This window comes from Acinonyx jubatus, chromosome D2 (genome assembly GCF_027475565.1).
Source record: "Acinonyx jubatus isolate Ajub_Pintada_27869175 chromosome D2, VMU_Ajub_asm_v1.0, whole genome shotgun sequence".
Classification (NCBI taxonomy): Eukaryota; Metazoa; Chordata; class Mammalia; order Carnivora; family Felidae; genus Acinonyx; species Acinonyx jubatus.
Genome location: NC_069393.1, coordinates 59791971 through 59810893, shown reverse-complemented (window position 1 = coordinate 59810893; position 18923 = coordinate 59791971). Strand labels below are relative to the sequence as shown.

Sequence of the window (18923 nt, the reverse complement as noted above, 5' to 3'; positions counted from 1 at the left end):
CTAAGTCCATTTACGCAAAGTCCAAAAGCGGCCAAAACTAGGCTATGCTTAGAAGTTAAGGCAGTGGCCTGGGCAAGGGTGACTCGGAGGGAGTGTGGGGGCGGGGGCGGGGCCTGCCCACCTCCTGTCGACACAGGAGTGGTCAGTGTGTGAAGATTCACGGGGGCATAGACTTAGGATTTACTCGGGGCGTTTTTGGGCTTACACGCTATACTTCAATAAAAAGGGCAAAAAAGTAGATAAACAGGGCTGGCGGGCAGGTATAGGAAGGTGACAGTAGAAGGGCATTCTGTCCCTAAAACACAGCCCTGCCCCAAGAGGCCGGGCAGGAAAACTCACCTGGAGAGGCTGTGAGGGCCATCACACCATAGTAGGAGAAAGCACTGGCTTCGAATTTCATACCTTCTTTCCCAGCTTCTACTTCCACCTTCCCCTGTGAGAAGAAAAGGGGAGTGTTTTCAGTCCAGTTCCCTGACTCTATCTGCAGACTCTCTGCAAGATTTGTCCTTCCATCTAAATTCCTTTCCCAACCAACCCCGGGGAAGTAGAGCCTCAGATGATCTTTCCCAACTCAGCAGAGAGGGTTAATTCATCTCAAATATGAAGACCGGATTTGGCTGGAGATGCAGACAAGACAGTAAAAGTGTGATGTTTAATTTCTGTGAGTCCCCTTGGTATTTCCCCAGCATCCTTATTTTTGTGCCTGGATGCTCCAGGAACCCGCCCAGTAATAAGAAGACGGTGCTCTCGCCCCATTTGTGGAACCAACGCTGGGAAGACAGTCTTGCAGGAGCGTGAGCTGGGGCAGCATCAGGGTCAAGGGTTAACGAACACGGTTCGTGGCCGTGGAAGAGAGAGGACTACCCCAGAAGAGTTCTAGGGGCAGAACTCACTCTGGTCTTGCCAGCCCAGCATCCCACGTGTGCAGGCCAACCCCTTGTCATTCAGACTCCCCACGGGCCCTGCGACACCTCGGAACTCCCTCCTCACAGTCTGGGAAAAGTTCCTGAGGCCAGTCTCCTTCCATCAGGACAAAACCTCTCCCTGAAGTTCTCCTTTGCCTTCTCTTCCTCTAGCTTCTTAGTCCACAACTTCCCTCATCAGTTCCTCTGGGACCGACTGAGGCTGCCCGATTCATCCTGGTAGCTTTAGGCTCCACCATGACCCCCCTCACTGTAGGGGTTTAATATGCATTTTCTGGGCGACTGCAATACCCCACTGAGTGAGTGGCACTTGTGGGTTTCCAAGACAAAGGTCACAGTGGTTCTTGTTCATGGTGCCTATAACCACCTCTCCAGTGAGAGGCTACCTTTACGGTACGTCCTCTATGACAGGTAAATAAAAATTATGGTACGATTTATTGAAGGGGCAGCTGGGCTAACAAGTCAGCGCTTTATTAACTCACTTAAGGCTTGTAACTCCATGGAGCAGACACAATTACCGCCCCCCCCCCCTTACAAATCAGGAGAGAGAGGCACAGAAGGATTCAATAACCAAAGAACAAGCTCTTGACCGATAGGCTACACTATGCTATCCACTAACACAAACTATGATTTTGATCACCCCTATTATCATGTACTACATTCCCAAATACGAAAGACTTTCCTCAAATCAGTTCTTCAGAAAACTATTTATTGTCTCTCCTTTAGATTTTGAGTCCACTCAAAATAGTTTTATCCACCCCCAACCAACTCTCTGCCATAAGAGAGGAACTCAAGACTCCACCCATAATATACAATCAACCTGCAAACAAACAGGTGCCCCGGGATCCTGCGAGAAGACAGGCCTTGCCACCCATGCATTTCCAGTGCAGGAGACAGAGGGGGAGCATGTGAAAATCGATGGGACAAGGCAGTCAACAAAAATTCCCCACGAGGAACAAGACAGTAAGAACATAAGGAATTCGGAGAGAAAAAATTACTCCCTGCTCTTATACAAGGCAAATTTTGTACAGGAAGGAAAATCTAAAGAGGATTTGAGCCAAGAGAAGAGAGGGCAGGTCAGAGGTGGGAGACAGAAGCCCGCCAGGCTCACTGAGTTTGCACAGGGAAGAGCGGGGAGATGGGGCAGAAGAGCAGCCTGGAGAGCAGGTTACACCGCAGAGCGCCTGGGACGACGAAGGACTAGACTAATGAGGCCAGGTTCTTGCACACAGGGGCTCTGGGGCTCGGCTTCAGGGAGACAAAGTCAAGGCTCACGCCGGGCTGGGAACCACAGGACCAGAGAAAGATTGCTAGGAGAGGAGCTACAGTTAAGGGATCGACACAGTTTGGAGAAAGCAAGAGGGAGAAAGAAGCGTAAAGGAGGGAGGGGGAGTCGCCAATCTTGACAGAAGTTTGCTCTGAGTGAGTGACCAGAAGAAGGGGCGCCATGAGCCCGTGAGCGCAGATAGGAAAGTGGGGAAGGGGTTGCATCCGTCCTGGGGGCAGGGAGGAGAGGACACCCTCCCTTCCAGAAGGAGGTCTTGGGGGAAGAGTCCATCAAAAAAGGCTGAAGAGGAAGAACAAAAGTTAGGAGAAAGGTCAGAACTGGAGATGGAGATTAGGGAGGGGGAGAGGGAGGGAGGTACAGAGGGAAAGAGAGAGAAGAGGTGATGACTGAGCTGGCATCTTGAAGGAACAGGTGCGGGGAGAGTGAGGGACTTCAGAGGCAGGGACCCAGTTTTACTGGGAGTGCCTGATAGTATGGATCTTCTTAATTACTTATTCCTTTCTTCCTGGGCTAATGCTCAAGCTTCTATCAGTTAATATGTATGTGTGTGCTATTTGAAAACATCTGTCTCTCTAGTTGGAAGCTTAACAGTGGTTTCACGACCATCTTGTAAGCCAAATTTCTTTTTTTTTTTTAGTTAAAAAAATCTTTTTTAACATTTAGTCATTTTTGAGAGAGCGTGAGCAGGGGAGGGGCAGAGAGCATGGGAGAAACAATCCGATCCGAAGCAGGCTCTGAGCTGTCAGCACAGAGCTGGATGCAGGGCTCGAACTCAGAAACGCCAGATCATGACCTGAGCCCGTCAGATGCCCAACTGACTGAGCCACCCAGGTGTCCCACATAAGCCAAATTTCTATGCAGAAAATCCAGAGGAAGAATGAAATCCAACAGAGCCTCCTCATGACTTCCATCTTTACGGGTCTCCAGCTGATCTGGATCATTTGTCTTATGAGTTACAAGGCCCTCTGTATTCTGGGTCCCTGCAAATGGGTGTCCACTTACAATTCCTTATAATTACTGTCAGAACCAGCAGGGTAACAGCCAATACCCCAAAGACCGAAAATAACAATACCAGGTCTGCCTCTAGGAAAGGAGCCACGCTGGTGGAACCTCTGCCAAGTCAACTCAAAGGCAGTGACTCCCAGCCCTTGCTGTGCCCTGGAAATACCTGGGGGTTTGAAAAAACAAACCTGAGGTCTGGCCCCCACTCCCAGGCATTCTGATTTAACTCGTATGGGTGCGACCTGGGCATCAGGATTTTAATAAAGCTCTCCAGGGAATTCAAGCATGCAGCAAGTTTGGGAATCATTGCTGCAAGGCTGTGTGAACAGCGGCCCCAGCTCCAGAGCCTCTATGTACCGTGGCCTCTCAGGAAACTCCCCCATAGCCGCGGTGGCTGTTGAGCCCACGAATTAAACAAGGGCAGCCGCGCCCAAGACTCAAAGCTCTGGATCACGTTCACCTCTCCTCTGTCCTTGAGGACCGGCCTACTGGTGAGGGAGGATGAGTCATCGTCTTCCACAGCCCACCCAGCCGACACCGACCAGGCTGCAGGCAGTGACACCTGGTCAGTGGTTCCTGGTGTCTCGATTCCCACAACCAGTAAAATATTCCTCCAGCCTCGGAGAGAGGGTTGACAAATTATTTCCTACAGAGATTTTACACAACACAGCCATCTACTCGAACCATCACTGCACTTAAGACCAGCCATTTTATCCCCCAAATATAGATAACATACCATCGTAGACTAACAGGTCTTTAAACTGAATACATGTAATTTTATGTGTAACTTGCTGCAGCGGTCTTTATTTTTCTCCTTTTTGTCTCAAACTGATGAAACCTTTGTCAAGCATCAGCCTTAAAGAACCACTGCGCAAAAAGCTAATCTTACATCATTTGTAAAATTGCAATAAAGGATCCCTGGGGTTTTTTGAGTCAAACTTCGAATGATTCAACAATTCCAAGTTTTAATAACTGCCCATCCCTGTATTCCTCACTACACAAGTGCAGCTTTTCTGGGAGGCAAGTTTTAGAAACATCCAGTAAACAGTTTTCACTCATGTATGCGTGTCAATGGCTCCCAGAAGTGACCACATCCAAATAAACCTGCCATATACAAACTGGGGCCACTCGCATGAAGAAATGGCTTGCCTGCCTCACAACCAGTCAGGTGTCCTTAGATAACAGCTTTTCCACGTAAGGAAGGGGCTACATATCAGTTTTACTTTTTTAAAGTTCTTTTTAATGTTTATTATTGAGAGATAGAGCGCAAGCAGGGGAGGGGAAGAGAGAGAGGGAGACACAAAATCTGAAGCAGGCTCTGGGCTCTGAGCCGTCAGCGTGGAGCATGACCCGGGGCTCGAACCTATGAACCTGGAGATCATGACCTGAGCTGAAGTCAGACGGTTAACCGACTGAGCCACCCTGGCACCCCTCAATTTTACTTTTGAAACATCCACAAATTTACTCTATCACACACACATAAAAAAAATCAGCACAGGACATGAAAAGGCTCCCAAAGGGAGCTAGGCTTCATATTTAAACTGACGAGAGGAGGGGGGCGCCTCCTCAGTCAGTTGAGCGTCCAACTTTGGCTCAGGTCATGATCTCACCATTCATGAGTTTGAACCCTGCATCAGGCTCGTCGTTGTCAGCGTGGAGCCTGCTTTAGACCTTCTGTCCCCCTCTGTCTCTCTCTGCCCCTCCCCCCATTCTCTCATTCTCTCTCCCTCCCCCCTCTCTCTCAAAAATGAATCAACATTTATCAACAGATAGGAAGGAAAGGCCTCACTGTCTCAAGCAAAGCTGGTTTCCCAAGTAAAGTTACCATCACAGAATCCCACCTTTCTTTGGAAGAAGGTCATTAGGTAACTCTCCTCAAAGCCTTTAGCGTCCAGAAGCCACACTGACAAAGCAGTCTGTGCCACACCTGGCCACAAGGTGGAAGCCTGCGCTAACCTAGTTGGCACAAGCAAGATCAACTGGTCAGCGGATGCCATGAACTCAGGGAGATCAGAGACTTCCTCAGACACCATATGCTGAGCATCTTCTCAATCTCCCGCTCACCTTTGCATTGAGTCTTGTTGTTTTTTTTTTTTTTTTTCTTAAATCACCATCACAAATTATTCAGCGGAGCTTGATATCTGAAAGGAGGTAACTGAATCCCAGGGGCGTGAACACCAGTTTGAATTCACCAGCACCGCCCAGTAAGAGGGGAAGCAAACCCAAAGAGAGAGGTCTGTTCTGGCACTCAAACGTGCCCTAGCAATTACTTTTCCATCTGGAATCCAGAGATGTAGTCTTAAGACAAAGTTCTCTTCATGAATGTTTAATCAACATTAAAAAAAAAAAAAAGTTACTTGATGGTCAAAAATTAATTTACACGTATTTTTGGACCATCTGGTTGACCATCTCCTAACCAAATGCCACCACCGGATGTCAGTGCCCGTATTATTCACAGTTGCGTTATGAAGAGGGTGTTCTCACAGCTTGAATCTTGACAGCTAAGCCTTGCTACTCAATCAACTGGGCGCTTGCTAGAAATACATAGCATTTCAGACTCCAGCCTAGCTACACCGAATCTCCAAAGTGAGCCCTCTGCACATGAAAGTGTAAGGAGCACTGAACTAGAGAGAAAGGGACAGAGGGGGACCAAACATAAATAATCCAGTCACACCCAGTGGAGGCCAATAACAGCACAGCATACTGCACAAACATTCAAAGGAATGGAACAAAGGGCTGAAGGGTCAGTCATCGCTGGCACACGGAGACCCAAGCGTGCTAAATGCCCAAGAGCCTGCACCAGAGCCCCTGCCTCAGTACTGGGGCCAGTGGCACTTTCCTATCAGCCAGACAATGTTACAGACACGTTTAGAATGTTAATTACAACTTTGTTTTTGGTTTATACATGTCCGAACTCAAAGAGCCCAAAAGGAGCTTATACCTAGTTTTGTACTTATGCATATGTAAGTATAATTTGTTAAAAACAGGGTCAACTCGGGGCACCCGGGTGCCTCAGTCGGTTAAGCAAGCATCTGACTCTTGATATTGGCTCAAGTCATGATCTCATGGTTCGTGAGTTGGAGCCCCCAAGTTGGGCTCTGTGCTGACAGCTCAGAGCCTGGAGACTACTTTGGATTCTGTCTCTCTATCTCTCTCTCTCTCAAACTTTTTTTCAAAAAACAGGGTCAACTCTGGGCATCCAAGTAATTTTTTTTTTCCTTTAAAATGGGTGCTATCTGTACTGGCCTCAAGATTGAGGATCTATCATTCACTGGGATACACACACCTTGCAACTCAAAAATCTTCGAGAAGGGTTTGGTATTAAAAATTTAAATTCCTCTTCTGATAACAGGTGAAACAGTATTAGGTACTGTCGAGGGCTATATAAGCTCTAAGATGCCACCTCCACAAAAGAATGGATTTCACTCTACAGAGAAAAATCCCTTCTGAATCCATGTCAGAGGCTCTAAAAAACCAGAGTTGATGGGGAGTTCAACAACAATAAAAAAAAGCTGAGACATGAAATCAACCAGAAAAATTAACACCAGAAAAAAAAAAAAACCAACCTGTTCCTTTTATTGATTTTATAATTGGCAAAGGAAAGAGCTATGTTTTCTTAGTATTCTTTGTATTTACTAAAATCATAATGTGGTTATGTGCTGTGGAAGAACGCTAATTTTTTTTTGATTGGATATTTTACTCCCCAAAGGACCAACAAATCCTTCACTGTAAAATACCAAGTCTATGAATTAGAAAAATGGCTTATAGTACAATTATTGTGTACACACTCTTGACATATTTTTGTATATGCTTTCCACTTCTTTCATGACTATACAGTAGTCTCATCATATCACAATATAATTGGCTGAGACATACGAACTACTGCTACTTTCTAATGAACAGATTTGCTGTAAATATGTTTGCACAGATAGCTTTATAAAACAATTTCTTTAGATGCATGTATATGACAGATTGTATGGGTGTATTCCCAAAAGCAGGATGCCAGTTTAAAGATATGATTGATTCTATAGTACTTTTTCTTTTTTGTTCACTGAATATTCATCACGGACTTTTACAAAGATTTTTTTTGTTTTTTGTCTTCTCAAATAAAAAAAAAAATACGGATGTTTAATTTAGTCAGTTGCCTTTCTGATACCTATTGATGTGAGCCTGAGGATTTGTTTCTTCACCACTTTCTGAATTAACAACAGCATATTTTGGTTTTGTTGCCCTTAAGCTAGTGCTGAATTCCTAAATGAACCTAATTTAGTCAGTCACACTGAGTAACTCTTTGGGTATGTTGTCAGTCTCTAACTGCTACCTTTATATTTAGGAAATGTGATGATCATACCATCTTGTCCCATCTTTATTGTATAGAAATTGAGCTCTCAGAGTTTCCTTTTTTTTCCCATGTGATTTCCTTGAATCTAGTTTTTTCAAGGAGAGGAGAGAACTTCTCATTTTGTTGTTTTTCTCTTGTATCACATTAATTACATCAGTAGGATAAGATTAAAGATTCTGTTCTTTTATTTTAATTTTTTAACATTTATTTTTAAGAAAGAGAGACAGAGACAGAGTGTGAGTGGAGGAGGGGCAGAGAGAGAGGGAGACACAGAATCTGAAGCAGGTTCCAGGCTCTGAGCTGTCAGCACAGAGCCTGACATGGGGCTTTAACTCACAAACCATGAGATCATGACCTGAGCCAAAGTCAGACACTTAACCAACTGAGCCACCCAGGTGTCCCTGTTCATCTTTTAAAAGAACCAAATCTTGATTTCATTTATGGGCTGTAAGTCTTTCTCATTAGAATTTGCTTTCCTTCTTAATTTGTTCTTTTCAGTTTGTTTCCTTTTTCTAGATAATGAGAGATTTTTTTCTTATTTAAATATTTAGAAGAATAGTATTTTGTAAAACTGACCTACTACATGTAAGAATAACGTTCAAGACGGGGTGCCCGGGTGGCTCAGTCAGTTAAGCAACTGACTTCGGCTCAGTTCATGATCTCGCGGTTCGTGAGTTCAAGCCCTGTGTCAGGCTCTGTCTGTGCTGATGGCTCAGAGCCTGGAGCCTGCTTCGGATTCTGTTTCTCTCTCTCTGCCCCTGCTCATGCCCTCTCTCTCTCACTCCCAAAAATAACATTAAAAAAAAAGATGTAATTAAAAAAAAAAGAACATTCAAGACACAAAATAACATGTATTTTATCATTTTCCATATATTTTCTAATTCAGTTGTTACTTAAGGTTTTCAGTTTGCTAATATTTTCAACAATTATTTTGTTTATTTAGAATATGTATTTATTTTGAGAGAGAGAGAGAGAGAGAGAGCGCGCTGAGGAGGGGCAGAGAGAGAGAGACAATCCCAAGTAGGCTCTGCACTGTCAGCACAGAACCTGATGCAGGGCTCAAACTCACAAACTGCGGGATCATGACCTGAGCGCTGAGTTAGCTAACTTAGTAACTTAGCTAACTAACTGAGCCACCCAGGTACCCCTTTTCAACAATTATTTAAGTAGGTAGTACATGCACATAGTAAGAAATTCAAATTCAGGGGTGCCCAACTTCAGCTTAGGCCATGATCTCACAGTTCATGAGTTTGAGCCCCGTGTCGGGTTCTGTGCTGACAGCTCAAAGCCTGGAGCCCGCTTCGGAATCTCTGTCTTCCTCTCTCTCTGCCCCTCCCCTACTCACGCTCTGTCTCTCTCAAAAATAAATAAACGTTAAAAAAATAAAAAAAATAAAAGATAAAGAAATTCAAATTCATTGGGAGAAGTAAGTCTCCCCTCCATCCTATTCCCAGTCCTCCAAGTCTCCTCCTTAGAGGCAACCACCTGTTGCCAGACTCTTGAGTAACCTTCCAGACAGAGTTCATGTATATACAGACACACAAGTGAAACACATAAGGACACATTCTACACTCTGTTCGAAGTCTTACATAATACATCTTTGTAAGAGAATTGATTGCTATTTTAAAAATGGCTTAGTACTACTCTTCAATTATGTATTTTTAAGTCTATTTCATTATGACCTATACAGGTGGTTCTAGAAATTTCTACCTTTCTGAGTTTAGAACTTACACATGACATAGCAAATGATCAATTTTATGGAAGTCACATGAAACTTTTTAAAAAGTCTATTTCCCTGGTTTTATAGTTAATTTTCTCCAAATTCCCGTTAATTTTATTAGTCAAGTTAAGACACTTTTTTCTTGGTAGGCTTACTCTATCATGGTAGAAAATAATTTCCACCAGAATTATGATCTTATCCATTTCTACTTTTATGTATGTATTGTGTTATTTAAGACCTGTAGAGTCAATAAGCTTTTATCTCACTGTTTATTGTGCTTTTATCACTGTCCTTACTGATCCCTCCAATACATTTGAGTTGAAAAATCTTTTTTTAGAGAAAACTTGACATTGTAGCCTTTTTATACTTAGGCAGTGGGAGGTATGTGCCTGGTAACTTACATTCTTTTCATTAAACCTACTTAAATGGCTTACTTTGAATAAATTAGACTTTACTTCATTAGAATTTAAACTCAAACTGATGTGTTTCTATTTCTTATTACATTCCAAACATCAATTACTTAATCAAAGAGTTTTTTTCCTAGTGTCTGCAGAAGAGGGAAGCTCATTGGCTCCGGGGCCAGGAATGGAAGGCAGATACTGAAGCTTTCTTCTGATTTAATGCTCTTGAACACAGCAGAGCATGGTCAACCACCTGGCACGAATTTGCAAGGTTGGGTTAGTGACATTTTAGAGTGGAATGGACTCTGTAAAAGGTGACAGCTGTACTAGGTTGACAGGGATTATGGTATTTCCTTTTGTTATACTCTGAGTACCTCAGGTAATTGGCCAGCCTGCAAGAACATGATTTTCACTAAACCCCATAGTTTAAACACCTCTGTAAATCCTCTTAATCCAGCACATACACTATTTCTAAACCCCCATGACATCATCAGTTCAACAATTCAAACAATTGTCACGTTAATATTTAGCATGCCATAAGTATTCGATACAGGTACATACACACAAATGCCTTATCAAAAATATCTTTAAAGATTTACTTATAAAGGAACAATGAGTATGAAGTCCCTCCTCCATAAAATCGATTTCTAGATCCTTCAGCCAGGAAATGGCTTTCTTTTTTTTTTTTTTAATTTTTTTTTAATGTTTTATTTATTTTTGAGACAGAGAGAGACAGAACGTGAGCAGGGGAGGGGCAGAGAGAGAGGGAGACACAGAATCTGAAACAGGCTCCAGGCTCTGAGCTGTCAGCACAGAGCCAGACGTGGGGCTCGAACTCACGGACCGTGAGATCATGACCTGAGCCGAAGTCGGACCCTTAACCAACTGAGCCACCCAGGCGCCCCGGAAATGGCTTTCTTATACACCTAAAGAACATTCCTGAATCACAACTTTATAAATGCTAACCACATAAAAATCAACAGCCGGAAGCCACATAATTTCTAACATTGCTCCTGAAATTCACCATGTCAGTCTTCAAACAACCATCTTTAGTGTAATTCAAAGTTTCTCTAGGTTTGAGGAATAATCACATCTAGCTTTTATGAGAAACACAAATGCTTTATTCCCTCGCTGCAGTAAATAAATTCCCTACAGCCCCCTCACTGTCAAGCATGTAGGTCTCCAGAGAAAAACACAAATCAGGGTTGAATGAGACTAAGGTTACTAGAAAAATCAAGGTACTGAATTAGAAAACCTGCAAAGTTTCTAAGAAAGAATGTATGAAAGTGGTATGAAACCAGTTTATCCATGGATTTTTCTCCAGTTCCTTATTGCTGCATCTAGACATCAGGATAGCAACCAAAAATGAGACATGGACACAACACTTTGCAGAGTTTGACATCCAGACATCTGATAAGAGTTGTTTTCGCATTAAAAAAAAAAAACAAACCTCTTTAATTGTCCTTCAGATAATTGGGACCTTGCTGGACTCATGTAAATTGTAGGAGCTACCAAGTACTCATGATACTCTTACAATGATACCTCCAATTCACATCTAGGAAATAACCAAAAACAGGAGACTGCCTCAGGGGCTAGGATTCTTGTGCTAAATCAACTCAGATTTCCCATAAAAGTAACTCTTCAATAAAGAGGTACAAGACGTCAATAAAACCAGCACTTTCTTCATTGTACTGTTTATCTTGGCTTCCATGCCAAGGTCAGAGTTGTATTAGGTGCAGCTGTGATATAATAAGGGCCTCCTATCAACCTACACGCTAAATCCCCTCAGGGAGGGTTCAGAATGGACGAACCTTCTCGCCTCATAGAGTGGGTTATGTTATTAGTGAGAAGGAATTAAGTTTCCATTGCCATGAGAGGCTGTGATTCTCACATCCGTTCCCCTGTAGAACAGTCTGGTTAGTAACCAGGAATAAAAACAATAATAAATGGATTATTTTGATATTGTTCAGGGGAGACAGTAAGTTACCTCTAGGAAGTGGTATAAGACCAAGTCCTAATGAGGGGTGGAAAAAAGAAAAGATGATTAAAAAAAAAAAAAAAAAAAAAGGACGCAAGGAACTCAGTACACTTAAATTTCAAATGTCCCACACCAAGACTTAGATGTATATGGCCCCACACTCTCCAAAAAACACAAACCACTGAATTCACCACTCTTTAAATGAACGCCTCATCGCCTCAGCAATCGGTAAGTGCCCTTCAGTATGGGAAACGGAAGTTAACTAAGGGCATTACTTTAGATTGAAATTACTTTACAGCTAGGAAAACGGCGGGGGGGGGGGGGGGGAATGAAAGCCTCCCATGGATAAGGCTACCCCGGAAGTTAAGTAGTTAAGCATGTAAACCTCGACACCCATTCATGTACAGAAAAGTCTCCTGGGGACTGCAAGGGTGGGTACTCAGTGAGATCAAACAACTAGTGAATAATTCTTCTGACCTGCAAAATGAGAACGAAGTAGTCTACAGGTTTGTTTCGCTGGTAGAGGTAGTATTCTGGGGCTTTCTTGTTCTTCTCATCATACTTCAGTTCCTGGATGACATTGGGGTGCTTTAGCAGCCTTAGAAGGATCTTCTCTGACATCTGGGATGGGCTAAATGCTTCTACTTCTATAGATATAAACACAACTTGATATTACACTTCAAATGGATGGAAAAAAATTATACTAGTGATTAAGGTGTTTAGAATATGTAAGAATACTTGGAGTCAAAGCGAAACAATACGGATTAATGACACTTCCATTTGGTGATCCACTGGGGGCAGATTACCTGGGAGGAATCAGAAAATACTGAATTTGCGTATTTGTGTCTTTTGAATTTTTCCTTTTCAACTTGTCATTGGTTTCAGTTCTTATAAAAATTATCCTAATTTTCTGATACAAATCAAAGTCAACCAGAAGCAGGCTCCTGACTGCCAGGCCACCCTTCGAACAGGCCACAATAGTCTGACTGTCCAACAACAGCCAAAGGAAGAAGCAAAGGTCAGGAAGCATCTAGCGTGGGTTAGTACCAGGTGCACAGACGAAGTGCTTCGTCTCTCATTCTCCCACTCCACTACCCTGAGAAGGTCTGGGAACAAAGGAAGGCAGAAATTCAGAAAAAAAAAAAAAGCAAGGCACGTGCACACATCAACATGCACTCCAACTTGCTAACTAAAAAAATAAAAGTAAAAAGTAGTGTGGATCTGTATTTACAGAGTTATCCATTTTATTTCAGATGACAAAACTCAAATTTACTAACTCAGGCTTGCTCTACTGGACCTGGACATCATGGTATCTCAGAGGCAGAGCAGGAGAACATTCAGTTTTGAATCACGGTCTTTAAACAATGAACAATATTACCAGGATTAGAGAAAGAGTAAGTGAAAGACACTGCTTCCATGTTTAAAATTTTTTTCATTACATGAAACATAAATTCTCTATTAGCTTCGGTGACTTTCTGGTCATAACAAAATAAGATAGAACATTGTAGAAATTTGGGAAAATACAGAAAAAGGCAAAGAGGAAAATAAAATGATCTAGGAACCAACCACTCAATCACTCTGAGCAATTGGTGAGCATTTTTTTTCCAGTACCTTCTCTAGGCCTGTGCCCCTGTGTGTGCGCGCGCGCACATAAAAACACAACGATAACCTTTACAGTTTTATATTGTTTTTTTCTCACTTCACATTAAATTAGGAGTATTTACCCAGGTCATAGATGTTATACGGTGAGCATTTCCACATATCTGAAAACATGATCTTAAAGGGCACGTGACAGTCCATCAAGTGGCTACTTGAGCCTTCTGTTCAAAATGTTTTAAGTACGCTGCATGCAGCTGAAAGGCACCGGGTGCCCATCCTGGACACGGACGTCTTCTACAGGCCACTGGGTACCTTCAGATTTTCTCATGTATCCCCTGGCCAACAGAGCTCACCCTTCACCTAGAGAGCCATGTGGGGATGTGAGAAGGGTTAGTCAGTCTCAAGTCCATTCAACCTTGACCTTTCTGGAGCAGTCAAGTGCCGGCCGGATTGGTGGTTTTAATAATCATTCCGCTTGCCTCCTGGAATGGGCCCAAGTTAATCTGACTTGCAGAGGCCATCAAGACATCCACGTCAAAGCCCTGAGAATTTCCGATTCCATTAAAATCATAGAACGTTAGGATTTAATTGTGAAAATCTGTTGTTCTTCTTTGCAAATCATAGCACCTGTGTTACCACTGAGGTCCAACTGTTCTTCCAAGGCAAGCTGAAGAGAGAATTACTCAACCGTCTCACACACACAACCGAGCTGGTGGCTCGCACTGTCAGCCTACTCCACCAGCGGGGCTCTCCCCCGGACTTAGCCGGAAGCAGATGACCTGGCCTACCGTTCACATGCAGTGTGGCACTAACATTCATCCTTACCTTTCAGACCAATTTTAAGTTACTGGTCCACCCCTGGTAAATGTCTCAGAGGGTTCATGCCGACACTGAACACAGGAGAGGAGAGAATTTAAAAAGAAAAAAACAAAACAAAACAAACAAAACAAAACAAAAAAAACAAAAAACAAAACACAAAAGTGGCATTACTTATCACCCCATTTCCCAGTCTCCACCCCCAGCCCACCCCAGTCAGTGGTGGGTGAGAAACACGCTCCAGGGTTTGTAGAGATTTCAAACTGTGATAAGCTGCACTTGCCTGTTGCTAGGAAACGGTGCATGGCCAAGAGAAGCTGTGGTGATATTTTAACCTTCATCTCGCTGTCTGTCTGCTTGAAGGCGGAAAAATCTTGCTTTCTTTCACGATGGGCCACTTTCTTTTTCGTTCTGTTATCAGCTGACAGAAGGACAAGAAAAGATAAAAGGAAATGCATTCTATTAGATCAGGGCTCTTTTTGAATGAAAACGACAGACTATTTTGCAAAGGCTCAACTATCTCTAGATTGCGGGCACTCTACGTACAAACACCACACGGCAAGAGGAGACCGAATCCTCATCAAATCTGTGCGGCACGGTCAGGACCCATCCCGAAGCAAGCAGTCAAGGCATGCTGACTAGGAGCGACCGTGAACATTCTTCGTGAAGATCGCTGGAGCCCTCGCAAGTACACTAACGGGCGGTCACGGACACAACCCTCCCAGAACCCACGTCACCACAGCAGCAGTTTGGAGCGCGCACTGTCTCCCGCTACTCGATGTCACCACGCTGCAGGAAAGAACAATCACCGTGTGACAGATGACACGGTGAAGCGTGCCCCTGACTTTCAGAGGCTCCTAGCCTCTGCCGAGACAGGGAAAACAAACATACGGACAAAACCTCTTAGGAAACAGATGAACAAGAACACTTAGGTGGAACAACAGTTTAACAATGGTATCTGTTAGCTTCGTTTCTACTCCAGACCAGGAGGTCCTCAAGGTCAAGCAAATACGAAGAGGGTCATCCAGAAGAGAGGTCAGCGCACTTCTCCCGTCAAGGGCCAGGTAGTCAGTATGTGAGGCTCTGTGGGTCATGCAGTACTGAGTAACTGCTCAGTCCTGCTGGTGAGCCAAAGCACCCATATGTAAATGACTTACTGTGGCCGTTGTGCCAAATAAAACTTTATCACAGACGTGAAATTTGAATTTCATATTATTTTCACAAGTCACAAAGTAATTATACTTTTGATGTTTTTCAACAATTACCAAATTAAAAAAAAAAATTTGTTCTCAGCTTGTGGCCTATACAAAAACTGGTGGCAAGTACTTGTCGGCTATAGTTTGCAAAGCCTGAATCCAGAAGGTGTCTAATACAAAGCCTTTCCGCAAGTATTTTTTTTTGACAAAGAAGCGATCAAGAAAAAACTAGGTTAAAGACAAGACCTCAATCACTTGCTCCTTTCCCAAGAATCCTGAGTCTGTGCATTACCATTTCATGCCGAGGGCCAAACAGACTAATTACCAGGCTCGTCCTGGGGAAAGGGCAATCCTAACCTCTCGTTTTCTTTCTCTTTCGGCTCTGATTCTTTTGCAAACCAGGTAGCATAAATCAACACCAAATTTCAAAATAACTTTCTAATGGCAAATGCAGTCATCCTCCCTGATGGCCTGTTTACCTCAAGAATATACCTAAAACCACAGGCTCACCAATCCATCTCACAAGGCACATTAGGCAACGCTTCTGCATGAAATCAGTCTAATTGAGGTTTAAAAGAAGTTAACTGAAGGGGCAACTTGGGTGGCTCAGTCAGTTAAGCATCCGACTTCGGCTCAGGTCATGATCTCACAGCTCGTGAGTTCGAGCCCCGCGTCGGGCTCTGTGCTGACAGCTCAGAGCCTGGAGCCTGCTTCAGATTCTGTGTCTCCCTCTCTTTCTGCCCCTCCCCTGCTCACATTCTCTCTCTCTCAAAAATAAATAAAAAGTTTTAAATAAAAAGTTAACTGAAATGCAAATGTAAGATCTCATACATGTCTTAATTATGTTTCTTATGACGAGTACTACCCCTGAGGAAACAAAATAAATAGGAAGAGACACACTGGGTATTAAATAGTCACTGTGAGGAAGGCTGAAGAGAATGTAAACACACAAATAACAATATTCTTTATTATGTGACCTCTGTGTACTCTCCAAGTGTCAAAAGGATAAAACACATAGGAACTGGTGTTTTTAAAGAACACAATTTGTGTGTATACACACACACACACACACACACACACACACACACGTACGTGATAAAAAAAATAAGATGTTTTCAGAAGCGAGTCACTACCTAAATATAAAGTTTATCCTTCTAAGGCCACATGGAAGGCTCTCATTTTTAAAGTGCAGGGCATGGCCCTTCCAGTATGACTGAATAAAAATCACTCTGTTTTAAGTAAGGCAGGCCTTGTCCCAGGTGCCCCAGGCCATTTGAAGATTCCATTTCCTCTCTAAGTCATGTTTTAAAAACCAAACAGAGCCCAGATATTCATCTCTGCCCCATCTCTGAGAGCCCCAAACATCTTCAGGCATTGGGCCATCTTTGGGATTATTAATCTCTTGAAAGAGCCCTGCTTTACTAAGAAGTGAGGCTGAAAAAGAAGGTTCAAATTCCACAATCCAATAATCCAGTTGTGGACTTTAATGAGACAGCATTCAGGTTCAATACTCAGCCCAGGTTCAAGTTTACTCCTGGACAAACACCAGTGAATCCTCCCCTCCCCCTGCCCCAAGCCAAGCCACTGCTACCCACTTCACCCATTTCCACCTGCCCCCAAAAGAAGACAGAAGAGCAGAGAAAGGGAAAAACATTCTTATTGTGTACCCTAACCTGCCCTGCTTCCTATACCCACACCTTACCACTGCTGTCACAGCAAACTTACATTTGCTCTACCCTGGCCCATGGGTTCTGGAACAAGGACATTTAAACAGCTGCTATCCATCAATGTAGCAAATCCCCCTCACAAGCAGCAAAAGAAATTTATCTGAAAACAATTGCCTAGTTTGGAAAATAAAAACTTAGTAAAGAACAATTCTTTTTCCACCTGTAGAGGAAGTATAAAAACATGAAAGGAGTTTTCTGTTCAGGGCAAGTAAGGCCCAGATCAATGGTTAGAAGCAGCTGGCTTTTCAAAAACAAAAAACACTGCCACTTGACATCACAGGACCTGCCCATTCTTTCCCCCCTCTGATGAAGGGCCTAGAATATATCGGTAAGTTGTCCCACACATACAGCAGGTAGTTAGAAACAGGCAGATTACAACAGGAGACAGGAGAGGATTCACGAAGTACATGACAGAAAAAAAAGGCAAAGTTTTGAAAAATTACACTCAGACTACTCACTGTATAAATCTGTTTCATCTAGAATCTCAGATTTGATGATTTCTTCAATCACATCTTCTAATGTGACAATTCCCAGAACTTCATAAAATGGGTCCCCTTCTCCCTCATTGTTTACTCGCTGCACAATAGCCAGGTGAGATTTACCTTTAAAGAAAAGAAAACAAACTTTAAGAAGGAATTTTCGGAATTTTCTGAACGAAGTCTTTTATGTGATTATGTTCAGGATAGCAGCAAACGCAGACACCAGATTATCAGAGTCTGCATTTGGGCATTTCAAGATGGTACCAACCATTTCTTGATGGTATTAAGAAATACCAACAAAGGGAAAAGCTTCCTGAGCCACGGAAAGCAAGACCATCCAATCAGAAGAGCCTCACCTTGTGTGCACACTGGCCCACACCACATTACCGTTTGCTTCCTAATGGATTTGGTCTTCAATCATGTCAGCTCTCCCTTTGTGACTTTTTAGCAACTGCTACGTTACTTTAGGAGGACAGCTGTCAAAGTGTGGTCTGTGGAACCTTAGGGATGCCCAAGACCCTCTCAGGAAGGTGGTGACGTCAAAGTACGTGCAGCAGAACACTGACATGTTCCTGGCCTTTTTTCACTGTGCTGGTATTCGAACCAATGATGCAAAGGCGCCTGAGCACGAGCCAAGGTAGTGGCAGCAGACGGTCTTCCGCCACCACACATGCACGGGAAAGGGCGAAAAAGTCCATTTCTCCTCAGAATGTCCCTGAGGAAGACGTAACAATTAATTGCGTTAAGTCTTGACCTTGAGTACTTGTCTTTTCATACTCTGTGTGGCAAAATGAGACGTACCATAGAAGACTTGTCGCTTCCTGAAGTACAGAAGTACAATAGTTGTCTTGAAGAAAGGCACTCAACTGTTTGAGTTTTAGGTTGTGCTAGCCACGTTTTTCACTGGACATCATTTTTACCTGAAGGATAACTACCAAACTGAGGGTATCCAGACTTGGATATTTGGAAAATATTTTCTTGAAAATGAACAAAATGAGCCTGCTATGTCAAGGGAAACAACAGCAGTGTTTGCTAATGATCAACTTTGGGCTTTTAAGGGAAAATCAGAATTTTAGGAAACCCATATCCACCAAAGGCTTGAGAACTTTTCAACAAAAGACCTTTCTGATAACAGGTATGATGTCTCTTTTTTTAATGTTTTTCTTTCTTTATTTTTAATGTTATATTTATTTTTGTGAGAGAGAGCATGCAAGCAGGGGAGGGGCAGAATGAGAGGGGGACAGAGGATCCAAAGTGGGGTCTGTGCTGACAGCAGCGAGCCCAATGCAGGGCTCGAACTCACGAACCAGGAGATCATGAATGAAGCTGAAATCGGATGCTTAACTGACTGAGCCACCCATGCACCCCTTTTTTATTTGACAGATAGAGCATGAGCAGGGGAGGGGCAGAGAGAGAGAATCTCAAACAGTCTCTGTACTGCCAGCACAGAGC

The 18923-nt window shown here is 43.2% G+C and overlaps 1 protein-coding gene across 4 annotated transcripts in view; it reads right to left on the bottom strand.

Annotated features, from left to right (window-relative positions):
- The window catches only part of CNNM2 (cyclin and CBS domain divalent metal cation transport mediator 2), a 147285-nt gene that overhangs the window by 14528 nt on the left and 113834 nt on the right, over nt 1-18923 (bottom strand). For 2 of the 4 annotated variants that reach the window (XM_015063134.3, XM_027062970.2), the window contains exons 2-5: nt 17451-17594; nt 14353-14490; nt 12132-12301; nt 340-433 (exon numbers count right to left, since the gene is read on the bottom strand). In XM_015063134.3, coding sequence (XP_014918620.2) covers nt 340-433; nt 12132-12301; nt 14353-14490; nt 17451-17594 — 546 coding nt within the window. Of the gene's footprint in view, nt 1-339; nt 434-12131; nt 12302-14078; nt 14144-14352; nt 14491-17450; nt 17595-18923 lie in introns of those variants that run through there. The other 2 variants (XM_053207775.1, XM_053207776.1) reach the window with 2 other exon arrangements.